The 24073-nt window shown below is 34.3% G+C and overlaps 1 protein-coding gene across 3 annotated transcripts in view; it reads right to left on the bottom strand.

Annotated features, from left to right (window-relative positions):
- The window catches only part of CCDC102B (coiled-coil domain containing 102B), a 130314-nt gene that overhangs the window by 77101 nt on the left and 29140 nt on the right, over positions 1-24073 (bottom strand). For 2 of the 3 annotated variants that reach the window (XM_025147805.3, XM_040695647.2), the window contains exon 5: positions 6833-7042. The exons of the other annotated variant lie outside the window; for it this stretch is intronic. In XM_025147805.3, coding sequence (XP_025003573.1) covers positions 6833-7042 — 210 coding nt within the window. The remainder of the gene's footprint in view (positions 1-6832; positions 7043-24073) is intronic. 3 annotated transcript variants of the gene reach the window in all.

The raw sequence follows: 24073 nt of genomic DNA on the forward strand, positions 1-24073 counted from the left end.
ATTAGATTTAAAGCCTCACATAATATTTAAAGTTTATGACATAAATAAAATTTATATGTAATGTTATTGGGTTTGAATATAAACAACTGAGCCTTTTCATTTATCAGAACAACAATGAACATTTGCCAAGTGGTGACAGTTAAAAGGCAAATTCCTTCAAAGAAGCAGAACACATTCCCAGCATTTCTACTGATTGAATTTTGATCACAGAACACCAGAACATATTTTTCATACTTTAGTGTTGAAAAACACTAGTGAATACAGGCTGAACCTCCAGTTGCACAAGTGTTTCAGCAACATTATTCTATTGTTTTGCCTTGAGTATCTTTACTAACTGCCTGAGCAGTCTCCCATACGCATCTACTTTTAAAATTTGCTTCTTACTCCCATACATAAATATACTTCCAAAATTTACCTCTTAATCACGCATTTTTAATTTTTTTACTTGAAGTAGTTCCCTTGATAATCCATTTATTTTCCCTTATTTCAGTCCATAAAGCTTCGCTATTCCTTTTGACTTCATATTCTTTGTAATACAGACTGCATTTTGAAATAGAGAACTGTTTCCAATTCCTTCCTAAACTCCATTTTATAAGAACTGTTACCACAACAGTCAGTACTATGAGGCAATTTTCCAAACCATATTTTTATAATGCAGCCAGATCCCTTTGTCAGATCACTTCATGTCATCATTACTCCCTTTGTTTCCATGTACTCTGTAAACAAGAGATTCACTGCTATTCTTTATTATATATATATATTCTTCTGTATACATCATGAAAGGTAAATGACTAAGATAATTCAAAACCGTGGACACCGTTACACTTAGTAATCATAAAACCACAGAAGTGTGAATGTAGAGTAACCAATTTAAACTTAATCAGTTCTAGGCCATTAGACTTGGCAAAACGGTATTTCCGCTCAATGATACTAGAACTTGCTGCAGTCATTTCCATTTGAAGGTCAGTGATTTCCATTTCTGACCTTCAACAAAGCATAAATGATAAACAATGAGTTTATTTGAACAACAGTCACAAAATAATACTGAAAATCGATCATATTTAATCAGCATGAAGACAAAAGGGTCTTCTTGATATTTTCATGAATTAGATTAGACTGTGCTGAACCTCTCCCTGCGTCAACACTTCGTAGCCTCTTAGCCATGGTCTACTGCTGATAAAATCATTTGTTACTGAGTGAAGAATATGGGGCCTTTAAGGGAACATTCCCTGAAGTTTGGCTGACTGGGCTTAGAAACAATTTAAAAGACAGCATACCTGAGGGCTTGCCCCTGCTACGCTCTTGGGAAGGACGTTAAGCAAAGCTTGTCCCTAAAGCTCTGATGGAAACCCTTAGCAACAACAGCACCTCCTTCTCCTTGGAGCTTTTATGCTGAGGTTCCCATAGGCCATGCCTGAACCCCAGCCCCAGCTGCCATGCCGTGAACGCAGCCATGCTTGTACTGGGCCAAATCAATAATCCATTTGGGTCCCAGCTCTGCTGACTGGATTGCTAGTCTGGAATTTTTCAGCTGACTTTGTCCACCACCACCTAACCTATCTTTCTCATGGGCTGTAGAATTGAATAAGGCTGCTGGTTCTCCTGGCCTTGGCAATGTAGTCAGCTCTGGCTCATCATTTCTTACAAAACAGGTATCACTCTGACACCCTAGGGAAGACTTTTGACACTGACACCAAAGTTACTGTAGCACAACATAAGAGAAATTATTTTCTAAAAAAAAAAACTTTCAGAAAGATTGTTACAACCCTGTTCAAACAGATTATGTTCACAAAAGAATAAAAGAAAAGAAATACAATAACTATTCCAAATATCCCAATAACCGGATAAACTAGCATTAATTTCCATGTCCAAGGGTTGATTTCTTGGTATTTCTGAATGCAGGGAAAATAGGATGAAAAGTGGAAATAGTGATGAAAAGCATATACTATATGGCAATGGCAGATTGAGAATGTCATTAAGTAGTTCTTTTCTAATGTATCTAGTTTTCAACATTAAACATACAGATTAACAATACTAAATATTCTTCACTTAAAAAAAAAATTCTTCCACAACGTTTCTTCATTATGAAGCTCAGATGTAGGATTTTACTTGTCTTTTAAAGAACAACCTTTGCCTTCACCAAATATTAAACAAAATTCTGGACAAGCTGTCTTAAAAAAGAAAAAACAATGACAAAAACCAAAAACGAACAACAACAAAAAAACAACAGGACTTCCTTTTCAGACAGATGTAGCTTTGGTTACTTTCAGTATATTAACTCTTATTTTTCTTCCTCAAATTCTGTGAAACAGTGAAAGACAGACTTCAACATCCCTAAATTGAGCAGAGCAAAGCATATGGGATGTGACTGGGTGAGACAAGAGGTGTTCAGCTGTATAATTCAGTATTTACGCCATGTGAGGACTACTCATCTCCAAAGTATACAAAACACAATTTTTTCGGTAACATCATCCCTTGACAAAATAACTTGAACATAAATAATATATTTATTTATAATATAATATATATTTTATATATATAAATATATAAAAGTATATAATATATATAAGAACCATATATTTTAATATGGTTCTTAAGCTCTGATTTATTTAGAAATATATATAAATTGAAAAACATTAGAAAATACTATAATGAAAATAAAATCCTCTTAATAAACAGTTCAACCAGAATTACTTGAATGAAACAATTGCAACTCTAGTCAAATGAGCACAAGGCAAGCATCAGACAGACCTAAATTAAAACGTTTCTGATTACAATGCTCTTTCTATGTACAGGGATGAATAAGAAACAAGAAATCTCATGAGGTTTCACACTGAAAAATATCTTCTACATAAACTTGGCTAAAAGATTTAGAAAGGCAGCTTCAGAGAGAACTGAGAGTCAGGTCTCCTCTGTGAACATAATAACCCAAGACAGCTGTCTTGAAAGCAATGAGGAAAGTGAAGCACATCAAAACAAAGCATAAGGTAATTCAAACATCTACTTGCTGTCTGTTCAAAGAACTGAAATTTCCAAAGCTGGAAACAAATACCACAACCCACATTTCAGAAATAAAAGTACTTACTTTCAAGTGGAACACAGGATAACAACCTTTTTCTTTTTTCATTACTGACAAATGATGGCCAAAATTTTACTGAAGGTTGAACTCCTGAATTACTCCCCCCATCCCCCTCTTTTTTTTCCTCTTTAAATGAAATTTGTCAACAAGCAAATCTTAAAGGCTGTTACTTCAAAGCAGCCTTTTTATTCAAGTCTGGGACATTTCACTAGAAGTGTAATTAGGAAAAAAAAATCATAAAACAACTGTATCCCAAGTAGTAATTCTGACATAACATATTGCATTTGAAAAATCTGCTAAGGGAGAAAATTGTGCATCCACTGCTGCTTAACCATCAGAATAAGCATCCCAAAGGTCTGCATTGAAACAAAGACAATTTTTCATTGGATGAACAGTGCTAAGCATCAAAGTGTTTGACAACAGTACCATAGTGCTCTCTCGAGTACTATTTTCCAACAAAGAGTTAAAACTATATTAAGCATTCAACCCATGAGATCTGTGACACAGAACCAGGAATGAAACACATAGCAATTGTTTGAGTAGTAAGGGCTGAAAATTTCTCCTAGGCAAATTACAAAATTCCATCTGTGTACTGAGGTGCCTCCTTGAACGCTTCTGGCAGATCACATGCATTAAGATGAAAGCTACAAAGACATAGACCTCTGAATGCTGTTGACAAGGTAGCAATTTGCATACATTTTTGTATCTGGCTGTATTCACACTAGTAAATCAGCACAGCAGAAGATGGTAATCATCAAATCATTAAGGTTGGAAAAGACCTCTAAAATCATCTAGTCCAGTTCTCCACCCACCACCAACACTGCCCACTAGACCACATGCCTAAGTACTGCATCCACCTTCTCCTTAAACAGTCTGCAGCATTGGGTGCAGTGCTGAGGCTCATGCAGAAAAACGTGCAAATCTGGGTTTCACCTGCTCCTGTGGCCCCTTGATGCAATTGCAGAAATTACAGTCTCATTCAGGATGCTATCACAAAAATGAAATCTTGCATGTGAAGTGGACTCACAAATCTCTGGTGTTGGGTTGGTGGGGACAGGGCCCCTGCAAGACTTTCTTCCACCCTGACTGCTGGGCCCAGCCATGCACTGCAGTGGGGCCTTTGGAGTGGGCAGGAATTGACTATATCTAGTAGAGGGCAGCCCCGGCCTCATTCACAGAGAAGCCAGGCAGCACCCTGCTACCAAAACCTGCTGTGTAAATCCACTATAGGCATAGCATCTCTGTTTTTCAGAATATTTGTATAAAAAACGGAGTGATTCCTACCTTTGAGAAAACAAGCCTGAAACGCTGATGATTTAAAAGAAATCTTGCTAAATGTTAGTGTAAAATAGTTTCATAAAAATACTTGCTGGACATAATCCCATCTTTAAATCTATGCAACAAAATTATAGCCTTGTAATATTAAAATTTGAAACTAAACAAAACAGCAACAACAAATAGTCTATGAACACAGTTTGCTGTTCTGTAATCAGGTCCTATACTAGTCAGCTACAAAACACATATAGTGAATAAAATGTTTAAAGCCCCCCTATTGACTATAATAATTGGAGATAGTACAAAAGAACATGGTTCTTATTCCAACAAATTAATTTATAAGTTTTTCTATAGATGATATTCACAGCTGGAATGGAAAACCTCTTTCTATAAAGGGCATGTTTTGAGTATTGATCTATGCAATCAAAAAGTTCTTCTTCTTCATTTTATCTCTTCCTAGATGAACCAGCTAGACCCACTTAATATTTATTCCCATGCTATTTGTCAAATAATACAGCTATTTATTTAAATGTTTTTCCTCCATTCCAAGATGTACAATCAATAAAACTAGATAGCAACAATGTCTGATCTCAACTGTTTCATCAATTCTCTTCATCTTGTAGGACAGGAGTTAACCTTTGCAAAACTGCACATGAGAACATTTTCAATCATCATACTGCCTGCTAAGAACAATTTTAAGGCTTCACATTTTGTGCAAAATATGGTAATAACTTTTGTGCTCAGAAATTGAATTTGCATGAGTGGCAAGGGATTGCACAAATTTTATAGATGTGTAAATATTAATATAATTGTCAACATGAAATCTTTCAAACAAGAACATTAGAACTTCCCTTCTGTATTTTGATACCATGCCTAATATTCCTAAAACTGTTAATAAAGGAAAAAAAGTTGTTATTGGTTTCTTATAACCTTTCAAATTGAGTCACACATCAGTTAACAACCCTATATACTGTTCTAAACAACTAGAATGAATAACACATTATCTTACAAATGCAGGTTTTGGAGAAGCAGGAGTATAAGGTAACTGCGTTTTGCTCTGCAGTTAATTCCACAACATATAACCCACATCCCCTTTTGTCTACTTGATAAGTAAATCTGTAATCATCCATAGACATCTAACCATCAGCCATGTCTTACAAAAATCCTTATGTGCTCTTCTAATCCTCCATATAACATATAATTTTATTTGAACCCAAACTACCACCTAACAAAAAAAGGCTTTTGTATTAGAAGCCAAACATTCTTTCAGGTTATTGATGGTGCTGTTCTGTGATTCTTGTGAACCACAGAGACAAACAGCTACAAATGAATCATTTCTCACCCTATTCTTTGGATGATAACTGTTAACAAGTTACCAGATGATAATTTACATATTTTCAGTTGCCAATAAATCATAATTTTTAATTTTCTCATTGAAACTGACAATCCGCTGTTTGGAAGACAGTCTTATTCTAATATCATCTGCTATGAATAGGTAAACACTGCATGGACATTCATTTTTATGAAAATAAAAGAGAGGCCTGCACACCATACTCATCTTTTGACTTTGACAAAAATAATGCAAAGTAGTCTTCAACAGAGCCATGACAGTAACAGTAAGAAATATCACAGATGTCTAATATTCTTATAAAACTAATATTTTTTAAAAAGGCAAAAGAACAAAATGTCTAACTAAAATATATTTGAAACATGGCAACACACTGAAGCAGATATACCTCTTTCTGGCCATAACTCCAAACTCAAAAACTGAAATTACTTGCACTACAAAGAAATCACAGAAGTCTTCATGTGATATGATATGACTTGATACAATAAATGTTACTAAAGGAAAATTAAAAACATATGTTCATTATATAAGATATTCTATTAGGTTAAGCTAGACTCATGAAATGCAACTTGCTGCTCCTGAGCCATTACAGAAACACACAAAAATGCACATTTAAAAGCAGACCTCAGGTACAGGACACCTTCTCTTCAAGTCTTTACAAATATAAATTAGTTATTTTCTCTTTCCTAAGAAGAGATTCAATATTCAGAAAGACTGAGAAACTATTTGTCTCACAACTTTTTTGCTTTGATCTTCATCAGGATCCTGTAGCTACCAAAGTTTACTCAATCCCTTCAGTTCCTTTAAGTCATTACTTTCACTCCTAAGTTTTCTTGTCTAACTTGTAAATTCCCCTGGCTCTTTTTTAAGAGTGAAGAGATTTTTCTTTGCAGGATTTCTCACGGAGTGTGAGGGTTTTCTGCTGTGGAGCTGTGGTTTCCTTCTGTTTCTGTACTCTACAGAAATTCACAGTCACTGTGTTTTAACTGCCCAGGTTTGAGATGCACAAACACAGATATTCTCTCCTGTACATCCCTTGTTTTAGGGACATATTTTATCATTTGTCATTATGAAATAGCAATTCTACACGGGAATGCTCCCAAAGTAATGAAACATAACAATGTACGTACCTTATTTTTAACCAGCAGATTACTTTGTGCATTTTGATGATCACAACTCAATTTAATTGGTACTGCTTTATTTTTCATCTCCAGAAGTTCCTGAATTTCTTTCACTTGCAACTTCAGTCGTCTTCTCTCTTCTTCCAAACTTTGCTTTTCTGCATCAGGTATCTCTCTCTTTCCCCATTCAGAGCTATTCTCAAATTGCCATCTTTCCAGCTGGGAAGGATTTGGGGGCAGAGTGGGAGAATGACCAAAAGAGGAAAAGAAATAAAAGTATGATAAAATCTGATTTTTAAAGGATGAGGCTAGCAGCTTCATCTCAAAGTAAGGTGATCATCTTAGAAATCAGTCTAAGATGATTTCCACTATTACTGCTTTCCACAGTAATAAAGTCAAGAGCTTCAAAAGCAGGGGCGGGGAGGGGGGGGGGGGGGGGGGGGGGGGGAAAGGATGGTTTTAACTTCACAAAAGTAAAGCATAGGTAACATTTTAAAATAGTAACTTGCAACTAAATGTTAGTTTCTGTTTCCCTTTTGTTTATGGAATAACTCTACTAAAAAGAAAAATGTTTGGATTACATTTATACTGATTCTGGAATAAGATTCTCAAACTTCACTTCTATAATTCCCCAAAAGATAAAATACAATCATATTTTCAGTTTTGTATGTTTTTAATTTGAAGGAATATAATGAATATTCATTACTCTGAAGTTCTATATTAAATCTTCAGCACTAGGGAACAATATCCTAATAAATACAATCCCTAAGGAGTTTAATTTTTCACACTACTCTATTTCTCAAGGTCACAACTAATACTTTTTAAAGAAATATTATCTTTTATGGTCACTAATGCTACCTCAGTGAAGGATAAACAGCTTTTCTTAATTCACTAATCCATGTGTCGGAGGAATTAAAAGTAGCAACAAAAAGCCATGTTACTAAGTAGTAGGAAGCAATTATCTCACTGATTTTATTTGCTGTTCAGAGACAAGAAGACTGAGGTTATGTCATGAATTTATAGAACGTTCCTCAAATTTCAAACACACAGCTGTTGTAAAATGCATGTGGCACATACTTATCAGAAGTTTATTATTGGCAAGAACTTGCAAGTATATTATACAGTACTTCCAAGACTGTTAACACAGATTAAAGTAGACCAAAAACTGAAAACTGTAGATTCGAGTTTTTTCAACATAGGTGAAAAAAGGAAAGAAAATGTCCATACACAAAATAATGATAAAAAAAATAATATTTTTCAGTTCTGAGAATACTAGAATCAACTATTTGACAAAATTATGGAGACTGAAAACAGTGGGAAGCACTTCATTTTAAGCCAAGATAGCTTTAGAAAGAGCTGTAACAATTTGATTAACTACCTAAAAAAATAAAAAGACAAAGAAACACTTGTATCTTCCCACCTTATGTCTAAGCAACTTTTCAGTTCTCTAAGACTCCAGTTGTGTACATGTTCCATTAACCACACTGGAAACATTCTTAGCAATGAAACTAAGGATTTTCAAAGTGTTTTTAATACCAAAGCATAACAAAAATGTTTAACCAGCTCACTCACAACTGAATTTAACTAATCTCAGAATTAGGCTTACAGGTTTTATCATTAAGTATTGTGTTTTTAAAATTAGTTAAAACAAGGAGATCCAGCCCTGTAACTAACCTCAGAGGAACAGTGTATTAAAAGGTCTACAGATAACAACAAAAGCCAGCTCAAACAAGTTAAGTGGCAGTCTCAGTCCACCTCTGGAGCTTCAACAGAGAGCTCAACACAGTGAGTTGGACAAGCCCTCATGCAAAAGAACAGTATATGGCACAATCAAATCATTGGTTTTGCATACTAAAAAGTCTGTTTTAGTCTGCTTAGTCCAAATTGATTTTGTATCACAACTGGAAATATGTTGCACACGCAGAAATCTACGTAGCTAATAAAACATAAGTTTACGTACATATATAAGGAGATGTACAAGTGTTTATAAGTGCACATGTAGATAAATACATGTCTAAATATAATAGCAATCTACTCCAGGGAGTATAGAAATAGTAGTTCTATAATTCAGCGTATCCCATGCAGGAATAAAATGTTTGTTTTTTTTTTTCCCCCAAGAACATTTATCAATTATAAATTTTAAAAAAAAGGTATGTAAAAGTGGAACAATTTAGAAATGCTGTGCAATGTTGAATTATTACTATTATTATTATTATTTTTTGTCCTTCATCTTGGGCAGTGATTGTGAGTCATCTGCTCCTCTTTCTCTTCCTTAAAATCATATCAAAACAACTTATAAATGTGGAAAAATTCACAAAAGAAACTGGATCATGTTTTCTCTCAAAAGTAAATAGCTTTCTAAAAGAGGCTGAAGAGCATCCAGATAAGAAGAGTGAACATAGTAATATATTCCAGCATTTTGTCTAAGTAAAGTTCTCCCTGAGCAAAAGCATACATTGACAGTGAGTCACATTTAATCTTTTTTACATCATTTTATTATATTTTTCATGCCATTGGAATTTTCTTGAACAATGAGCAAAGACATCCAGGAAAGGATATGCCAGAATAAGAAGCTGAAATTGGCCTGAAAAATAACATTCATTTAGTAGCATGATTCAAAATTAAAGTGAGCATGGGAAGGAACACGTCAACCATCAATGAAATATTTTCTAGGATTCTTAAGAAAATATTTGAATTGTCAAAAGACAAATGATCTTTTGAAATATATGTATTGTATTAAAAATTAAATATAAAATATAAATAAGCACTTTTTAAATCACTCTAGTAAGATTTAGAAAAAAAAAACTATATTTGTTGAAAAAAGTGAAGTGATTGTCTCCTAAAATAATAATATTTTTCCAGATACTTCTCTAGCTAGTATTATAAATATGGTAAACTAGTCCCCAAAAGACTGAGTAAACTAGGATGAATGAGCAAATAATGAGGTTTTTTTCCTCCACAAGTGTCCTTTACCAATATTGAAAATGAGCGAAAGAAAAAAAGTAATGCTTGTAATTCGCTGTTTCCACATACAAATTAGAACTCAAGCATGAGCTTCTCTGTTTGAAAATGAGATCTGTAATACTCAAAGATATATGTAATTTGGGCATGGGCACTTCATTAACAAAAGGAATAATGGGAAATCAAAGACAAAAGAACACTGAAATTACAAGAGAGTACTTATTTAGCAAATTAATTAGAGCCAAATCCAAATTCAATTTCTAAGTCCATTCACATAAATACAGAGGATGGGTGCCAACTAAAGAGTTGGTTGTCAAAGAGTTATAGACTGAATGGATTATTTTTAAAGACATTTCATCCTACCAACAAAAGCTACTTCCTTAGGCTGTTCCTTCTCATCATGGATTACTCATTTTTCTTTAAGAACAAAACAAAAAGCCACTCAGCCACTCTTGAAACCCTGGTCAGTCTTAAGGGTAGTATTTGGAGAAAGGTCCAAAAGAGTTCTTAAAACTAAAATAGGTCTTTAATCTAAAATTAAGTACAGTAGCAAGAAAGAAAGATAGATATTACTTTTATGCTCTGCATCATATTAACAGATTATCTGGGAACTAATTTTGGCTTTTCAAACCATTATACTATTTCAGCAGTCACGGAGCTGTCTTTGTATACACAGCTTCAAAATTAGTCACTTGGTTGTTGTTGGTTTCGTTTGTTTATTCCCCTCCCCCAATCTGGGTTTAGAAAGATACAGCAGAGTGAAAAGCCTACATGTTCTACCTTTATGCTATCTCAGTCTTTACTACTACCTAAATAAATTCTCTAGACTATGATAAACATCTGCAATAAAATTAAACAGGGAATCAGGTGCTGAACATTTTTTCCATATGATCATCCCACAAGTGACAGAAGGAGCCTAAGATGTTAATTTCAACTGTAAACAGAATGTTAAATGCCCACATCTTTAAACTCTATCCAACAAATGTATGTACAGTAACTGGAAAATAAAACATCACATAGATCTATTTACCATCAAATTATTTTACTCTCAAATTGTTCCAATTTATAATATTCAAATACTGTGTATTGCACTATAATCACAAAAATGGTACTTTAAAAAAAAACGCAAAAAAAAAAAAGCTCAGGTATAATATCTTTAAAGCACCCATGAAAGATCTGGACAACAAGAAAAACCTAAGCTTCTTCAAAGCACCTGCCAAAAAACACAACTCAAATTCTAAGCCTCGAAGTTCACCTTTTCACAGTGATGATGCTAATCAATACCAATTCATTTTTGGCTGACTTCACGTAGAGAGAAATCACAAAGCCATCCAAAGTTGAGTTTCAGTCAAGCAATTAAGCACAAGATGACTACTAAGCTAAGAGGTGATGTCAAAGATAAATTTACTCATCTCTGTCTGTAAAATCTGAATTCATTGCAGCGAGGATATCTACAAGATCATGTCTATAATGATAATTTTAACATTTAATATACTAGATACACAAAGATCTCTGGAATAAAATCACAAAATGATTTTGCTTATATATCTTTCATAGACAACATTGGTATCATTTATTTTAATATAAGTAATTGCTCAGCAAAGTATTAGAGCTCATATTTTTTTAAAAAATATTATATTGGCTTATTTTCTGAGCATCAGTAGTTATCATTAGTTTGCTGTTCACTAGAGTTCTCCCAAACTATATGCTTAATTCCAAACAGCGTTTTTCATATAACGTTCTCTGTATAGCATACAGATCTACAGGTATTAGACCAGAGAGATTATCGCATTACAAAGGAAAAATGAAATAAAGATCTTACCCGTGTCCTAGGCTCACAGAAGGGCTCCAAAAGAAGTGATCTCCAGATAGAGATCCTTCCTCCTTGGGAGTCAGCCCTTAAATGGGGTGGAGCCTGGCTTCTGGTCACTCAGGTGAAATTGCATTCACCTGTGCCCCTGCAGCTGACTCAGCGCTCACCTCAGGTGGTCAATCAGAGATTCAGGCCGTGATTCAACAGTTCCCATACAGTTCTCCAAGAAACTACTTGATCTCTCGTTTAAAGAAATTACAAAAAAAGTGAGGTGCCAGACCTCAATTTTCAGATTTCAGCTTGGACCACTATCTTCACAAAGTCATCACCTGATTTTTGTCTATCTCAGTTAAAAGGATAATTTTCTCATGAGAATTTATCTCTGACACATTCACCATGCATTTCTAATTCCACTCAGGACCTAAGCCCCGTGTTAGAGAACGCTTGACTTGCAGTTCCAGGAGTTCAGCTTGCAGCATCTAAGGCCAAATAGCTGATGTGAGCTGTAAAGAGCAGGAAGAGGACTCAGCAGAGGAAGTTTGTTGACACTTCACTGTTGTTTTTAAACTAACTCTTTCCCTTTCAGTCCCTGCCTGAGCAATGTCTGTTTCTGTCTTCATGCCCCACTGATCCAGAGCTGCACCCCAACCTTGACCCATGACCTACACCAGCCCCAGTTGCTGTGGACTTCTTATTTAATGATCTGGACCCAACCCTGGTTACCATTACCAGGCCCGCTCAGCTTTCCTGGGTCAGGCAGTGTGGGGGGACTGGGTCCTGACCAGTACCAGGCCTGCCTCAACCTGCTGCTCCTGGCTTTCCTTCATGTAGGGTGCAGCCTGCCCACCCGCTCCCTGAAACCACCCCAAACATTCCTGTCACTCATACCAAAAGAGCGAAGAGGTGGTTTATGTCAGAATTAGCAAGAACTAACCTTTAAGCAAAGAGTCTTACAACTTGTGTTGAGAGAGGAAAAACTAGAAAAAAAATTTGAAAGACAGTCTAGACTGATCTTTAATGTTTCACTAAAACTGAATGTTTTGACAGTACTTGGAAATAATCATGAGTGTAATTTTCTCAAATAGAAACAAAGAAGAGCATGAAATCATTTACTCAAATTTGCTTTTTTAAAAACCTGTGTATTTACCTTTAAAACAACGGCAGAAGAAATTTATGTGAATGTAACATATGTAGACTGCAGGAAACAGTTTTGATACCCTTGCTATTTTGGGAGCAACAACAGAGGTGTTCCTGAACTAACTTGCCTTGTCATTCTATATGAAAGTTCTAACATATTTTATCTTGAATCAAATCAAATAATAATTAATTATGTTTGAAACTATACATTTAGATCTGTTAAGTGGAAAATTGAAATATTCATGATGAAGAAGGAGGCAGGTTGTTTTTTTATAAGTCTGAGAAAAAAATGAAAAGAATAAAGTATTTTTGTTAATGTCTTTGCAGATTAATCTTTCTAAAGTATGGAACGATACACACATTTCTGTGAATATCTGAAAAGTATTATTTTACATTAATTTTTCTGAATGTTTATGTTATATTTTAATAGATGGCCTAACTCAGGTCATGATAACCTCTAATTAGGATACTTCTGGCACGAAGAATAACAAGTACAATTAAAGACATATGTCCATATTTGCAGAAATGAAATACAAAATAAAAATATTTCTACTCAATAATTTTCCAGTGAGATATATGGACCCAATTTTATCTCTCCTTTTTTTACTCAAGTCATATTTTCAAAACAACTTTAATAATTGCAGCAGTATTGGTAATGAATGTGTGAGAAATATTTCCTATGCAATTTCAACTACTTGTTCAATGAGTTAGCTTTACTCTCTTAATTTGGTTAGGAAATAAAGCACACTTTAAATAGCTTAATGATTGGTCAGAAAAAAAGCAATTGCTTGTTCATTACAAAAGCCTCAGAAAATCTGCAAATGTACAATATTGTTACAGCTTTTAAATTTGGGAAAAAAAAAAAAAAGGAAGGTTTCAGTGATATATATTGATTTTTTTTTTTTTTTTAAGAGTAAAGTAGAAATTATAAGGCTAAGTTCTCTTGCTACTACACTGTTCTTCGAAGGTGAAATATAGAAATTCACGGTCAGGAATCACACTACTGCTTTTCTAATCTGAAGAGGCTGTATTTTTAAATAAAGGTTAAGGTACATGCATATAAAACACATAATAAAAATCTTTAGGAAATTGCTTCTCGATCATCTATTTCATTCTTTCAAGATGGGTAAGGAGACAAAAGCTAAGCAAAAAGATCAGGTTTGTAATGTTAGGAAGAACAAGCAAAATTTGTATTTCATGATTCCTCTCATAGCATTTTTTGTTTAAAGACTTGCAGAATTGTTATTATGTTTCAGAATGCATTCAAGTCTGCTCAGCCCACTTTCAGATGTTCTAAGAAGGGTTTTCTTATAACTTCCTGCTGTGGCTTCTGGAAAAGATTAAATGCAATAACTAACAGCAGTGTCAGATATTAATTCAGATTTTTGAGAACAAATCCTCATTAAAACAAAATAAAACCAAACCAACCAACCAAACAAACAAAAAACTTCAGGAATCTGATTCCCTCTAGAAACAATATTGGGGATGTTGTTTGTTCACTAATTGAAAAAACACATCAACTTCCTTTTCCAATTATAAGCCTTTACGTAAAGTAAGTTTTTCACTAAAACAGAACAAAACAAGTAACAGTAAGCTGATGAACTCTGTGCACTGTCTCACAACTGTACTCCTGAAGGTGCTCCAGGAGACCTAATCCCTCTAACTGAATTTAGCGTTACCACCACGCCACACACTTTGAGACTGTATGATCTACACTTTGCTGCATAGTTTCAAAAGGCTGAAAATCACCTAATCTACTGTGCAAGTAGCTTGTGCAGACCCACTTTCCTTTCCACTGCACGGCCAAAGACAGTAACTGTGAGACGAATACAGCAAGATGGGAAAGCAGCTACAGGAACTTTTCTCACCAAGGAAGCTAAGCCAAATGCTACTGAAAATGCAATGAAAGGCAAATGCTCAAGAAATTAGCTGTTTTGAAACTACAAAATAAAATTTCAGTAGATATGCATCTGTATATAACATATACATATGAATATGTACACACACACATGTACAGAGACATCTATATTTCTCTAAAGAGAACTTTAGAAAATAAGAATTTTAAATATAAAGGACAGAGATCCTGACAGACAATACAAAACAAAACAGGAACAGGAACTCCACCTAATATGGTTAAATTACAAAAAAAGTTCTTAAAGGTATACTTCTGTTTAAAGCAACATAGGAGTACCGAGGCTTAAAGAGTTTCACTGAAGCAAGATTTTTCTCCTTCCTTCTAAGGAAGATGGAGGGCAATGCCTACTCATTTTAATGGAAATAATGATAACAAATACAGGATGAGGAAGAAGAAATATAAAAGTTTGGATGTGATTTCAAATGGAAAGTGGAAAACTCAGGAAAACTACATGGAAATCTCTCAAGGAAGTTCCAGAAAATAGCATTTTAGGGGTATTTTTTTTTCTTTTGTTTGTTTTTAGCACGTGGTTTTGTTAGTTTTCTATAAGACCTGGAAAAGCTAGGAAGCTATTTTAGAGACCTCAGGCTGTCAAAATAAAGTATTTAAAACACAAATGGACAGAAGACAAGCATTATGGCTAGAAGCTATGATTTTGATTTTATCTGGTACAGACTCACAGTGAAATCAGAAACAGAAAACGTTGGTTCAACAAGAAACTCTCTGTGGTGTTTTTTAATAATGGCATTTTCTCACAAATATTCTCCACACATCTGAACAAAAAAGCAGACCAAACATTTCCTCACAAGATACTCCACATTACATGCAAAATCTTTTCCCCAACAGAATTGGCTAACAACATCATATTTTTGTTTATTTATTTAAAGTCTAAGCCTTGCTCAACAAAACTAAAACATCAATTTCTAATGCTATCTGTCTTCATACTTATAATCTACAGGCAAGACAAATATGACCTATAGGCCCAAGACTCAAAGAAACATGGATTACTGTTTAATAAAAAGAAATCTTCTGTACTATCAGTCAAATATCTGGACAGAATTCTTCTGTCTGGGAATAATTTTCAATTGAATTTTCTGGAGCGAAATTCTTATTTTTTGCAGGTAGACTGCTATCAGCATAGTCATCTTCCTCCCACATGGAAAAAATTATAAAGGAAAGGGAGAAAAAAATCTGAATTAGAAACAAAATTAAAAACAAAAAACAAAAAACAACAGGTATTTTCATAAGATAAAAAATGCTATCAAAAAGAAATTATCAAAAATTCCAGTTGCTAAAACCACTCCAAGAAGATTCAAGAAGAATTTAAAGACATTATATTTGATGATCTATTTATTTAAGTACTACTTATTTGACTTAGGAAAAAAAAAAGATTCCTCTGAGTACAGCAGCAGTGACGCAGTACTATTCCAATATCTTTTGCTATATACATTAATACTGGCATTCATATGGGAGCTCAAAACTATTTTGTTTCTAAGCTTCATACAGACTATGAAAGTAGAGCTAGCTATATTGTTTCTTCTTTGTTTTTATATAACTAATTATTTCTTCATTAGATAGTATATATTTTGGAAAGTGCTTACAATTTAGGATACATGCAATCACTTTAATAAAGGACTTCATACTACCAAAGCATGGCAGAACTTTTGTTCTACAGCATAGCAGTGGAGTTTCTGAATACAGCTGCTTCCTAGCGGATCCCTCCCATAGGAACTAGTCTGAAAAGCTAAAAATTAAAAACTATTTAATTTTCTATTAAGAACTGCATTATGCACTGATTCTTCTATTTATAATAAATAGTTTTGTTCAAAAATCCTTTTAAGAAATTCTTGTTAAGTAATATGTATCAGAGGTTGTTAAAAACATTTTTCAAATTGATGAAAGCTGTTCCAGAATCTAGATTATAATATCAACAAATTCTACCTATTAATTTTCTACTAATGGAATTATTTTCTATTACTTTTTAAATTATTTTTCCTTAGATGACTACAGTGCCATTCTACTGCATACCCTTCCTTCAGAAATGTGTAAGAAAATGACAAACTTCACATAAGCAAGATGCTCATGTCCAAGAGGATAGCAAATACTTTAAGGAGTCTTTGTTATCTGCAATACAACTATTTTGGTGCATTTTATTTCTTTAGAGATAGCTGCTGCTAGATGACCATAAGAGCTTGGTGGCAACTGCAAAAGTTCCTGATTCTGAAAGGATTCACATTTGCTTACCACTACTGCGCACAGGTGCAATGGCAAGCAAAATCGTTACTAGCAGTGTAACATGAAGCAATTTTTTGATGAATATTTACAGTATGTGATACTGTTTATATAACTTTTTTGCTTGTCATCTTAAAAAAAAAAGTAATCAAATACTACTAGAATGAATAGCACCCTACCATAGGAAAGGTATGACAAATGTTATTTCTTTTTTTATTTGACAAGTATCTCAATATGCAGTATAGGAAAAAAAAAAATTACTCTGCTTTATTTCTTACTGTAAGCAAATCTGCCAAGAACCCTAGTTAGTCCATCAGAAACTATACTGATAAATGAGAAATGTTATCGTGTCTGACAATATCTTGAGGCAGCAAGACCTGCAACAAACTGAACTTTTAATGAATGTTTATATTCTTAACAACATATTTATCTGAGCTCCAGTGTGTTTAGTAATCAAATATTTCTTCCTTCTAGTACTACTCAAATGTTTAAGTCTGCAGGAACCTGATATTATTACACCATTTTGACACTATGTTGACATTAAAAAAAAGTTGCTGATTTATTGGCATTTATTTTCATCCTTCCCATCTACTCACAGAGAAAATACCTCTGGGTGTATGGCTAACTTGCTGAAAGAGTGATTTCTGCAGAAATATAAGACATTCATTGAGGCATAAAAATATATAGGCTGAAACTTTACAACAATCATGGAATAACATTCAGAGAAGTATGAATAAGTTTGAGAAATGGAAATGCTTGGAGTGAGGTGGGGGAACTGCTCTTCACCACACAGATCTGCCCATCCATGTTGAATCTGTCATTGCTTTTATCATTTTCTTTTAAATACAATTTATATTGATTACATATTGTGTTAAATAAAAACAATCATAAAAAACCTAGAAACTGTATTCACTTTATATATAATTCTTAATGCAGCTTTAGCAGTTTGCAGTAACATCCATTAACATAAAGGACATGAAAGATAGGATTATTTGGATCTTGTTTGTTACATTCATCTCTCAAGTACATCATCAGTGTGGATCATAATATATCTGGTAGAGCCCCACTTATAGCAAAGAATTCACATGAAGATGTTTAAAATCATCCTGCTGACTTCAGGAGAATCTACTGTGCATTCAAAAGAACACTTTTTTTCTTTTCTTTTTTTCACTGAGTATCAGAAAGAATTATCTATTATGTCTGTCCAAAAATCTGCAGTCCTCAGTTATCTGAAAAACTTCAGAATAACTACTTTGACCTCCCTAAACTCTTGGAATCAGTAACAACACCATCAAAACACAATGCACTATTTTTTACTGTGCGCTTTATCTTATTTTAAGTAAAAAATAAATATTTACATTTTTCATATGGAAATAAAAAAAAGAAGATGATAAGGAAATGAAACATGTCAACATGTTCTGATCACCCAGACTACTAATGCAAATGTGAAAAGAACTATGCACTTTTTTTCTGTTTTCAAACAGAACTTCTATACTTTCAACAATCTGTAGTAGTTCAAGATGCAAAACTCATACATTCCCAGCCTATAAGAACACGCTGGCATTTTTCCTGTCAAAAAAGGTATACTGCAGTTGAGAGAAGTCACAAAACTGATTCCTAGGCCACATGTCTCTAAGAAAAAACACTTGATTACTATGAAAACTAGTGCAACTTCTTTCTAAATAAAAATTTAATTAGCAAAACTAATAAAAATAAATTTAAACATAACCTTTTCCATTTGCAACCACTTTGCAAAACAAAATATAGTATCAGGCTTATCTCAGTGTTCACTCTTTCTGTTTCATATTTGTTACCATAAATATTTCAATATTTAATCACTATTCCTGGTTGGGGAGCTCTCAGATTACATACATATTTGCTGTCAAAAGGTTGCAGACCATATATTTGCATACATCAAAATAAAATATTTGAGTAAGAACTTTTCCTAAATGTTACCATTAATATTGATGCTGACTGAAGTAGTAAGTGCTTTTAGTAAGTAAATATTTCAGACTGAAGTTGAAAGTATTCAGCTAAGTCTCTCCTTCAGTTACTGGGCACTTGGTCACTGATCATCTGAGGACTCTCTTGGCAGCTGCTGGACTAACTGTCCCTTAACTATCAAACTCTCAGACCCCAACAGAGCTTCAGAAAGAGGATGCAGCTCTACAAGCCTCAGGCTGTAAAGAGTCCTTGGGGCCTCTCACTGGGGCACACAGTCTCAGAGATTGCAGGATGTGAGCAACTGCTGAGAGGTTGTGCTTCCACTTGGAGGAGCTTTGGGAAGATGTTACCAGACTGCACAACACTAGAGAGGATGAGAAAGAAATGGACCAGATCTTCCCTGAGACCCTGAGGGAAGGTTGGAGAGGCAGAAAAACCTAAAAACTGGGAAGTAGAAGAGCATAAGAAGCCAAAAAGCGAAAAGTAGGCAAAGGCACCAGGAAGCCTGCAAGGTCTTTCAGCTTATCCAATATTAACTATTTGGAAAAATAAGCTCTTCTAGCATACTTCTAGCATACTAGCTACTTCTAAAGGTTTCTCAACTTCTTTAAACTGTTCAAAAGTCATACACTTCTAATTCTACATTGAGCATGCACACAAATCTGAAGACGCTGATCCTCAGAGTAGTTCATGACAGCAGAAATCAAAGTTGAAGTTCCCATGGGAAGAAAAGTGTACACATTCAAGACAATACTTACACAAATGTGTGAATATAAAATATTTCTAACAGATTTCAGTAAATCTACACTCATAAGTTTCATAAATTTCATATTAGCCATTCTTTAAGCATCTTTTGACATCAAGGATATTTTTTGAATAATGACCAAAAAAAAAAAAAAAAACAACAACAACAACAAAACAACTTAGATTGAAATGCTTCCAGTAATTGGAGACTGAATCTAGACTCCTATGAATGTATGGGGCATCTACATCATCTTTTTGTAGAATCTTTAGTAATACATAATCTTCAAATAACGATTTTAATTTTTTTCTTCTGTTTAGCAAAATATCAATATTAGATAAGCACAATAAGCATGATCTCATATAAAAATGGCATGTATAACATGCTCATTTACTATATTACTACATGTGCTGATATCTGAGATGGGGTTAATGACTTAATTCTCAAACTACATTTCATTTTTTTCCCTAAAGCAGAATATAATAACCATAGCTTCAACTAAGAATAATCTAAATGTACCAAAAAAAAAAAAAAAAGAATATGAGTAATCTAAGAGTAGCCATTTAGATTATTTTAAATTGTTCTGTAATCTCATTCAAGAAAGGAATTCACATTTCGGCTAATCCCTTGGAGAATATAGCTTGAAATTCATAAAGGATGCAACCAAAACACTCAAAGCTTGACAGTCCATCAGCCATGTGGAGAATCAGCATATTGATGTGATAACATATGCGTGGTTGCTTTTGTTACTAATTATGAAGAAGTGGTAGTTTAATTAAGGGAGTACACAAGTAAATCTCCATATTAGCAATCAACCACCAAAATTATCTGAAATAAATTTAATAAAAAAATCATACTTTAATTTGTTGTGTTTTACTACTAAGCAAAGGGAAGTTAGAACTCTTGACATTCAGACACAAATATGTTTTGTTGTTTGCTTTCTTTGCAAACAGTATCATGCTTTTCTTGCAGTTGATTGGATTGTGACAGAACACAGTGGGGGTAATGGCGGTAATAGATTGAGCAAACTGTGTTAAAATCTAAGTAAATGGCAAGGATTGTTTTAGGAATAGGGATTACAGCAATTACTTCTCCTAATTTAATTTTAAATCTCAAAGGGCATATGGTTTGGAGCATTCTGAACCAAAAGATCTGAAGCAAAACATGAACTTTCATCCCTTAGCTTGTCTCAGTGACATCTTAGCTTTATTAAAAAAAAATCAAAAACCCTGTTCACTAACACCCCAGTGTGCTTAAATCTCCAATATAGATATTTTGGTTTACATTTCAAAAGAAAATATATCAGGCCTACGCTGAGAACATTTTATTATTATTATTACGTGAAACATTTTATTAAACCCTACTTATTTTCCTTTTCATCTAAATAGCATTAGAAGCACAAGCTGAAATATTCCAGTTTAAGATTTTTAATGACCACAAGTTACTGTTTCTATTGCTGTTACCAGGGGAAAGAGGATGAAAGGAGGGTGCATTTTTTTTTCCCCTCCAATTCTAATGGCACAATCTTCTCCCTAAAATAAGGAGGAACACAGGCTACCCTCTTAGAAAACTGGGACTGGCTAATGCAGATCTTTCCCACTATCAAGATGAAAAACAGACTTGCCAGTTTACATGCTAATGTATAAGAAATACACATACAGTGTGTTCTGGTTGCATAAATAAGCTTCTTTTCTCTGCAAAAGGTTGAATGATTAAATCTTTAGTCTCAGTCCTCAGAACACTGACAATTTACCTACAATTTACCAAAGATAATTAAAAACATAAGGACTTTTACAGAGAAACAGCACACAAACTTAATTATAGTCCGTATTACATCAGCCTGCCTTTGTTTAAGTTCTAATCTATTTCTGTGTATTAATTATGATTTATTTTTTTAATAAATTCATGGACCATTCTAATGTTCTAAATATAAAAGGAAGAAGCTAACTCTTAATTAAAAAAAAAAAAAAAAAGAGATTTGCCACAGGAAGAGGAATGTAGGCATGTAAAAAATCACCTGAAAACAGTAAACTGTGCGATATCTCCCTCACTCTCTGAAAATTTTATTGGCCACATAAAATGTCAATGAAGTAATGACTCCCTTTTTCCAACTGCTTTCTAAGCTGACCTTCCATCCTGACTTTATATTGCTATACTGAGCCAAATGTATAGATAATTTTCCTGGGCTGTATCAGTACAACGTGCTGTAGATCAGAAGAACACAGTTTAATCCAGCTTAACAAAAATTAGCCCTAGATAATTAAACATGCAACAAGAATGTTAACTGGTAGACAGGAAAACACAAAACTGTTTCAGCTTACATTTTTCAGTGTACTTGTCAAGAAACTGTATCGAGAATACATAAAAATGATTGCAACAGTCAAAGCACTCTACAAAGTTATTTTAAGTCAGAAAATATACAAGATCATTTTCCTACAAATGATAAATAGTGTTGACTTTTCAGATTAATAGCTAAGTGGAGTTGGGAATAGGAATGTATGCTGTAATTGTAGATCTCTAAAAATAAAAACAAGCTCAATGTATTTGATACCTTACCTTCACATACTGATTAATCATCAGCAATTCATTACTTCATTGTTTGTTGTTTTTTTTAATAATAATACTTAATATCTAGAACACAAACTAAATAATAATAAAAAAAAATTGCCTACATGTACAAAACAAATAGCCATGTCAGTAAAAGTAATTTCACAGAATCACAGAATATCAGGGACTGGAAGGGACCTTGAAAGACCATCTAGTCCAATCCCCCTGCAGGAGCAGGAACACCTAGATCAGGTCATATAGGAATGCATCCAGGAAGGTTTTGAATGTCTCCAGAGGAGACTCCACAACCTCTCTGGGCAGCCTGTTCCAGTGTTCTGTCACCCTCACTATAAAGAAGTTTTTTCTCTTATTTATGTGGCACCTCCTGTGTTCCAGCTTGTACCCATTTCCCCTTGTCCTATCATTGGATGTCACTGAGAAAACCCTGTCTCCATCCTCACGACACTTACCCTGTACGTATTTATAAATATTAATGAGGTCACCCCTCAGTCTCCTCCAAATTAGAGACCCAGCTCTCTCAGCCTCGACTCGTAAGGGAGATGCTTCACTCCCTTAATAACTTTTTGTGGCTCTGTGCTGGACTCTCTCAATCAGTTCCTTGTCCTTCTTGAACTGAGGGGCCCAGAACTGGACACAGTATTCCAGATGCGGTCTCACCAGGGCAGAGTAGAGGAGGAGGAGAACCTCTCTCAACTTACTAACCCCTTCTAATACACACCAGGAAGCCATTGGCCTTCTTTGCCACAAGGGTACGGTGCTGGCTCATGGTCATCCGGCTGTCCACCAGGACCCCCAGGTCCCTTTCCCCTATGCTGCTCTCCAGCAGGTCAGTTCCCAACCTGTAGTGGCAACTGGAGTTGTTCTTGCCCAGGTGCAAGTACATTTGCCCTTGTTGTATTTCATTAAATTTCTCCCCACCCAACTCTTCAGCCTGTCTAGGTCTCACTGGATGGCAGCACAGCCTTCTGGCGTGTCAGCCACTCCTCCCAGTTTTGTGTCATCAGCACAGTTTGACTACTGTGATTACCTGAAGAACTGTAAGACTAAGTAAATGACCAGTAGTGCAAAGCAGGGAATACAGCACTGAAAACAAGGGCAGGTAAGTCCAACATTGGTGAAAGTATCAATAGATACATTAAATTAATTTCAAAAAGTTCCTTTAAAGAATCTATAAATTTTCTCTACTATTTTTTTTTTAAAGAAAGATAGGCTGATTAAATATATCTAATAAAAAATAAAATGATAGGAAAGATCTGAATTCAAAACCAGTGTATAACAAACTACACTAGTACCAGTTCATGGTACATCTGATCCACTATGTCTACAGAAGTCAGCAAAACCAATTCAAAACCTGTTGAGATTTTTTGCCAAACTGCAGAAATACTTGTTTTCAAGTAGGGAAGTAATTCAGGGGAAATAAAAGACCTGTTACCTACAGTTAAGATGTTCAATGTCCAGTAAAAGCAAATCACAAGTTTTACCAATTTAAATAGATAATAACAACCTTAAAATGCTTGAAAAAAACCAAAAATTTTGGAAATGAAAATTTTGAAAATTAAGATATTGAAAAGTGTCAGTATTTCTTTGGCTCTAGTATACCAGCAACAACACTGGTGACTTATCTTCAACTCTGCAAAAAGTGAAGGAACAATGGTAAACCAGTGGGGTTTCCACCTCGTACCTCTGCCTAAAGATTCAAAATGCTTATTTAGCTTATGTTCTTTTTCATCAAAAGGTATTTTTTTTATGTTGATCTTCCAATATATTTAAGTACCAATTAGAATAATTTTTGTTTCATATCCCAAAAAATGGTCTTTAAATTTCCCTCATTAATTACCAACACACTCGACAATCTAGAATAAGAGTACATTCTGTACTTCAGCTAGCAGTAAATGTTTCTGAACACAGAACTCACTGCCTATAGTGGCATTTGTAAGT

This window comes from Gallus gallus, chromosome 2 (assembly GCF_016699485.2).
Source record: "Gallus gallus isolate bGalGal1 chromosome 2, bGalGal1.mat.broiler.GRCg7b, whole genome shotgun sequence".
Taxonomy (NCBI): domain Eukaryota; kingdom Metazoa; phylum Chordata; class Aves; order Galliformes; family Phasianidae; genus Gallus; species Gallus gallus.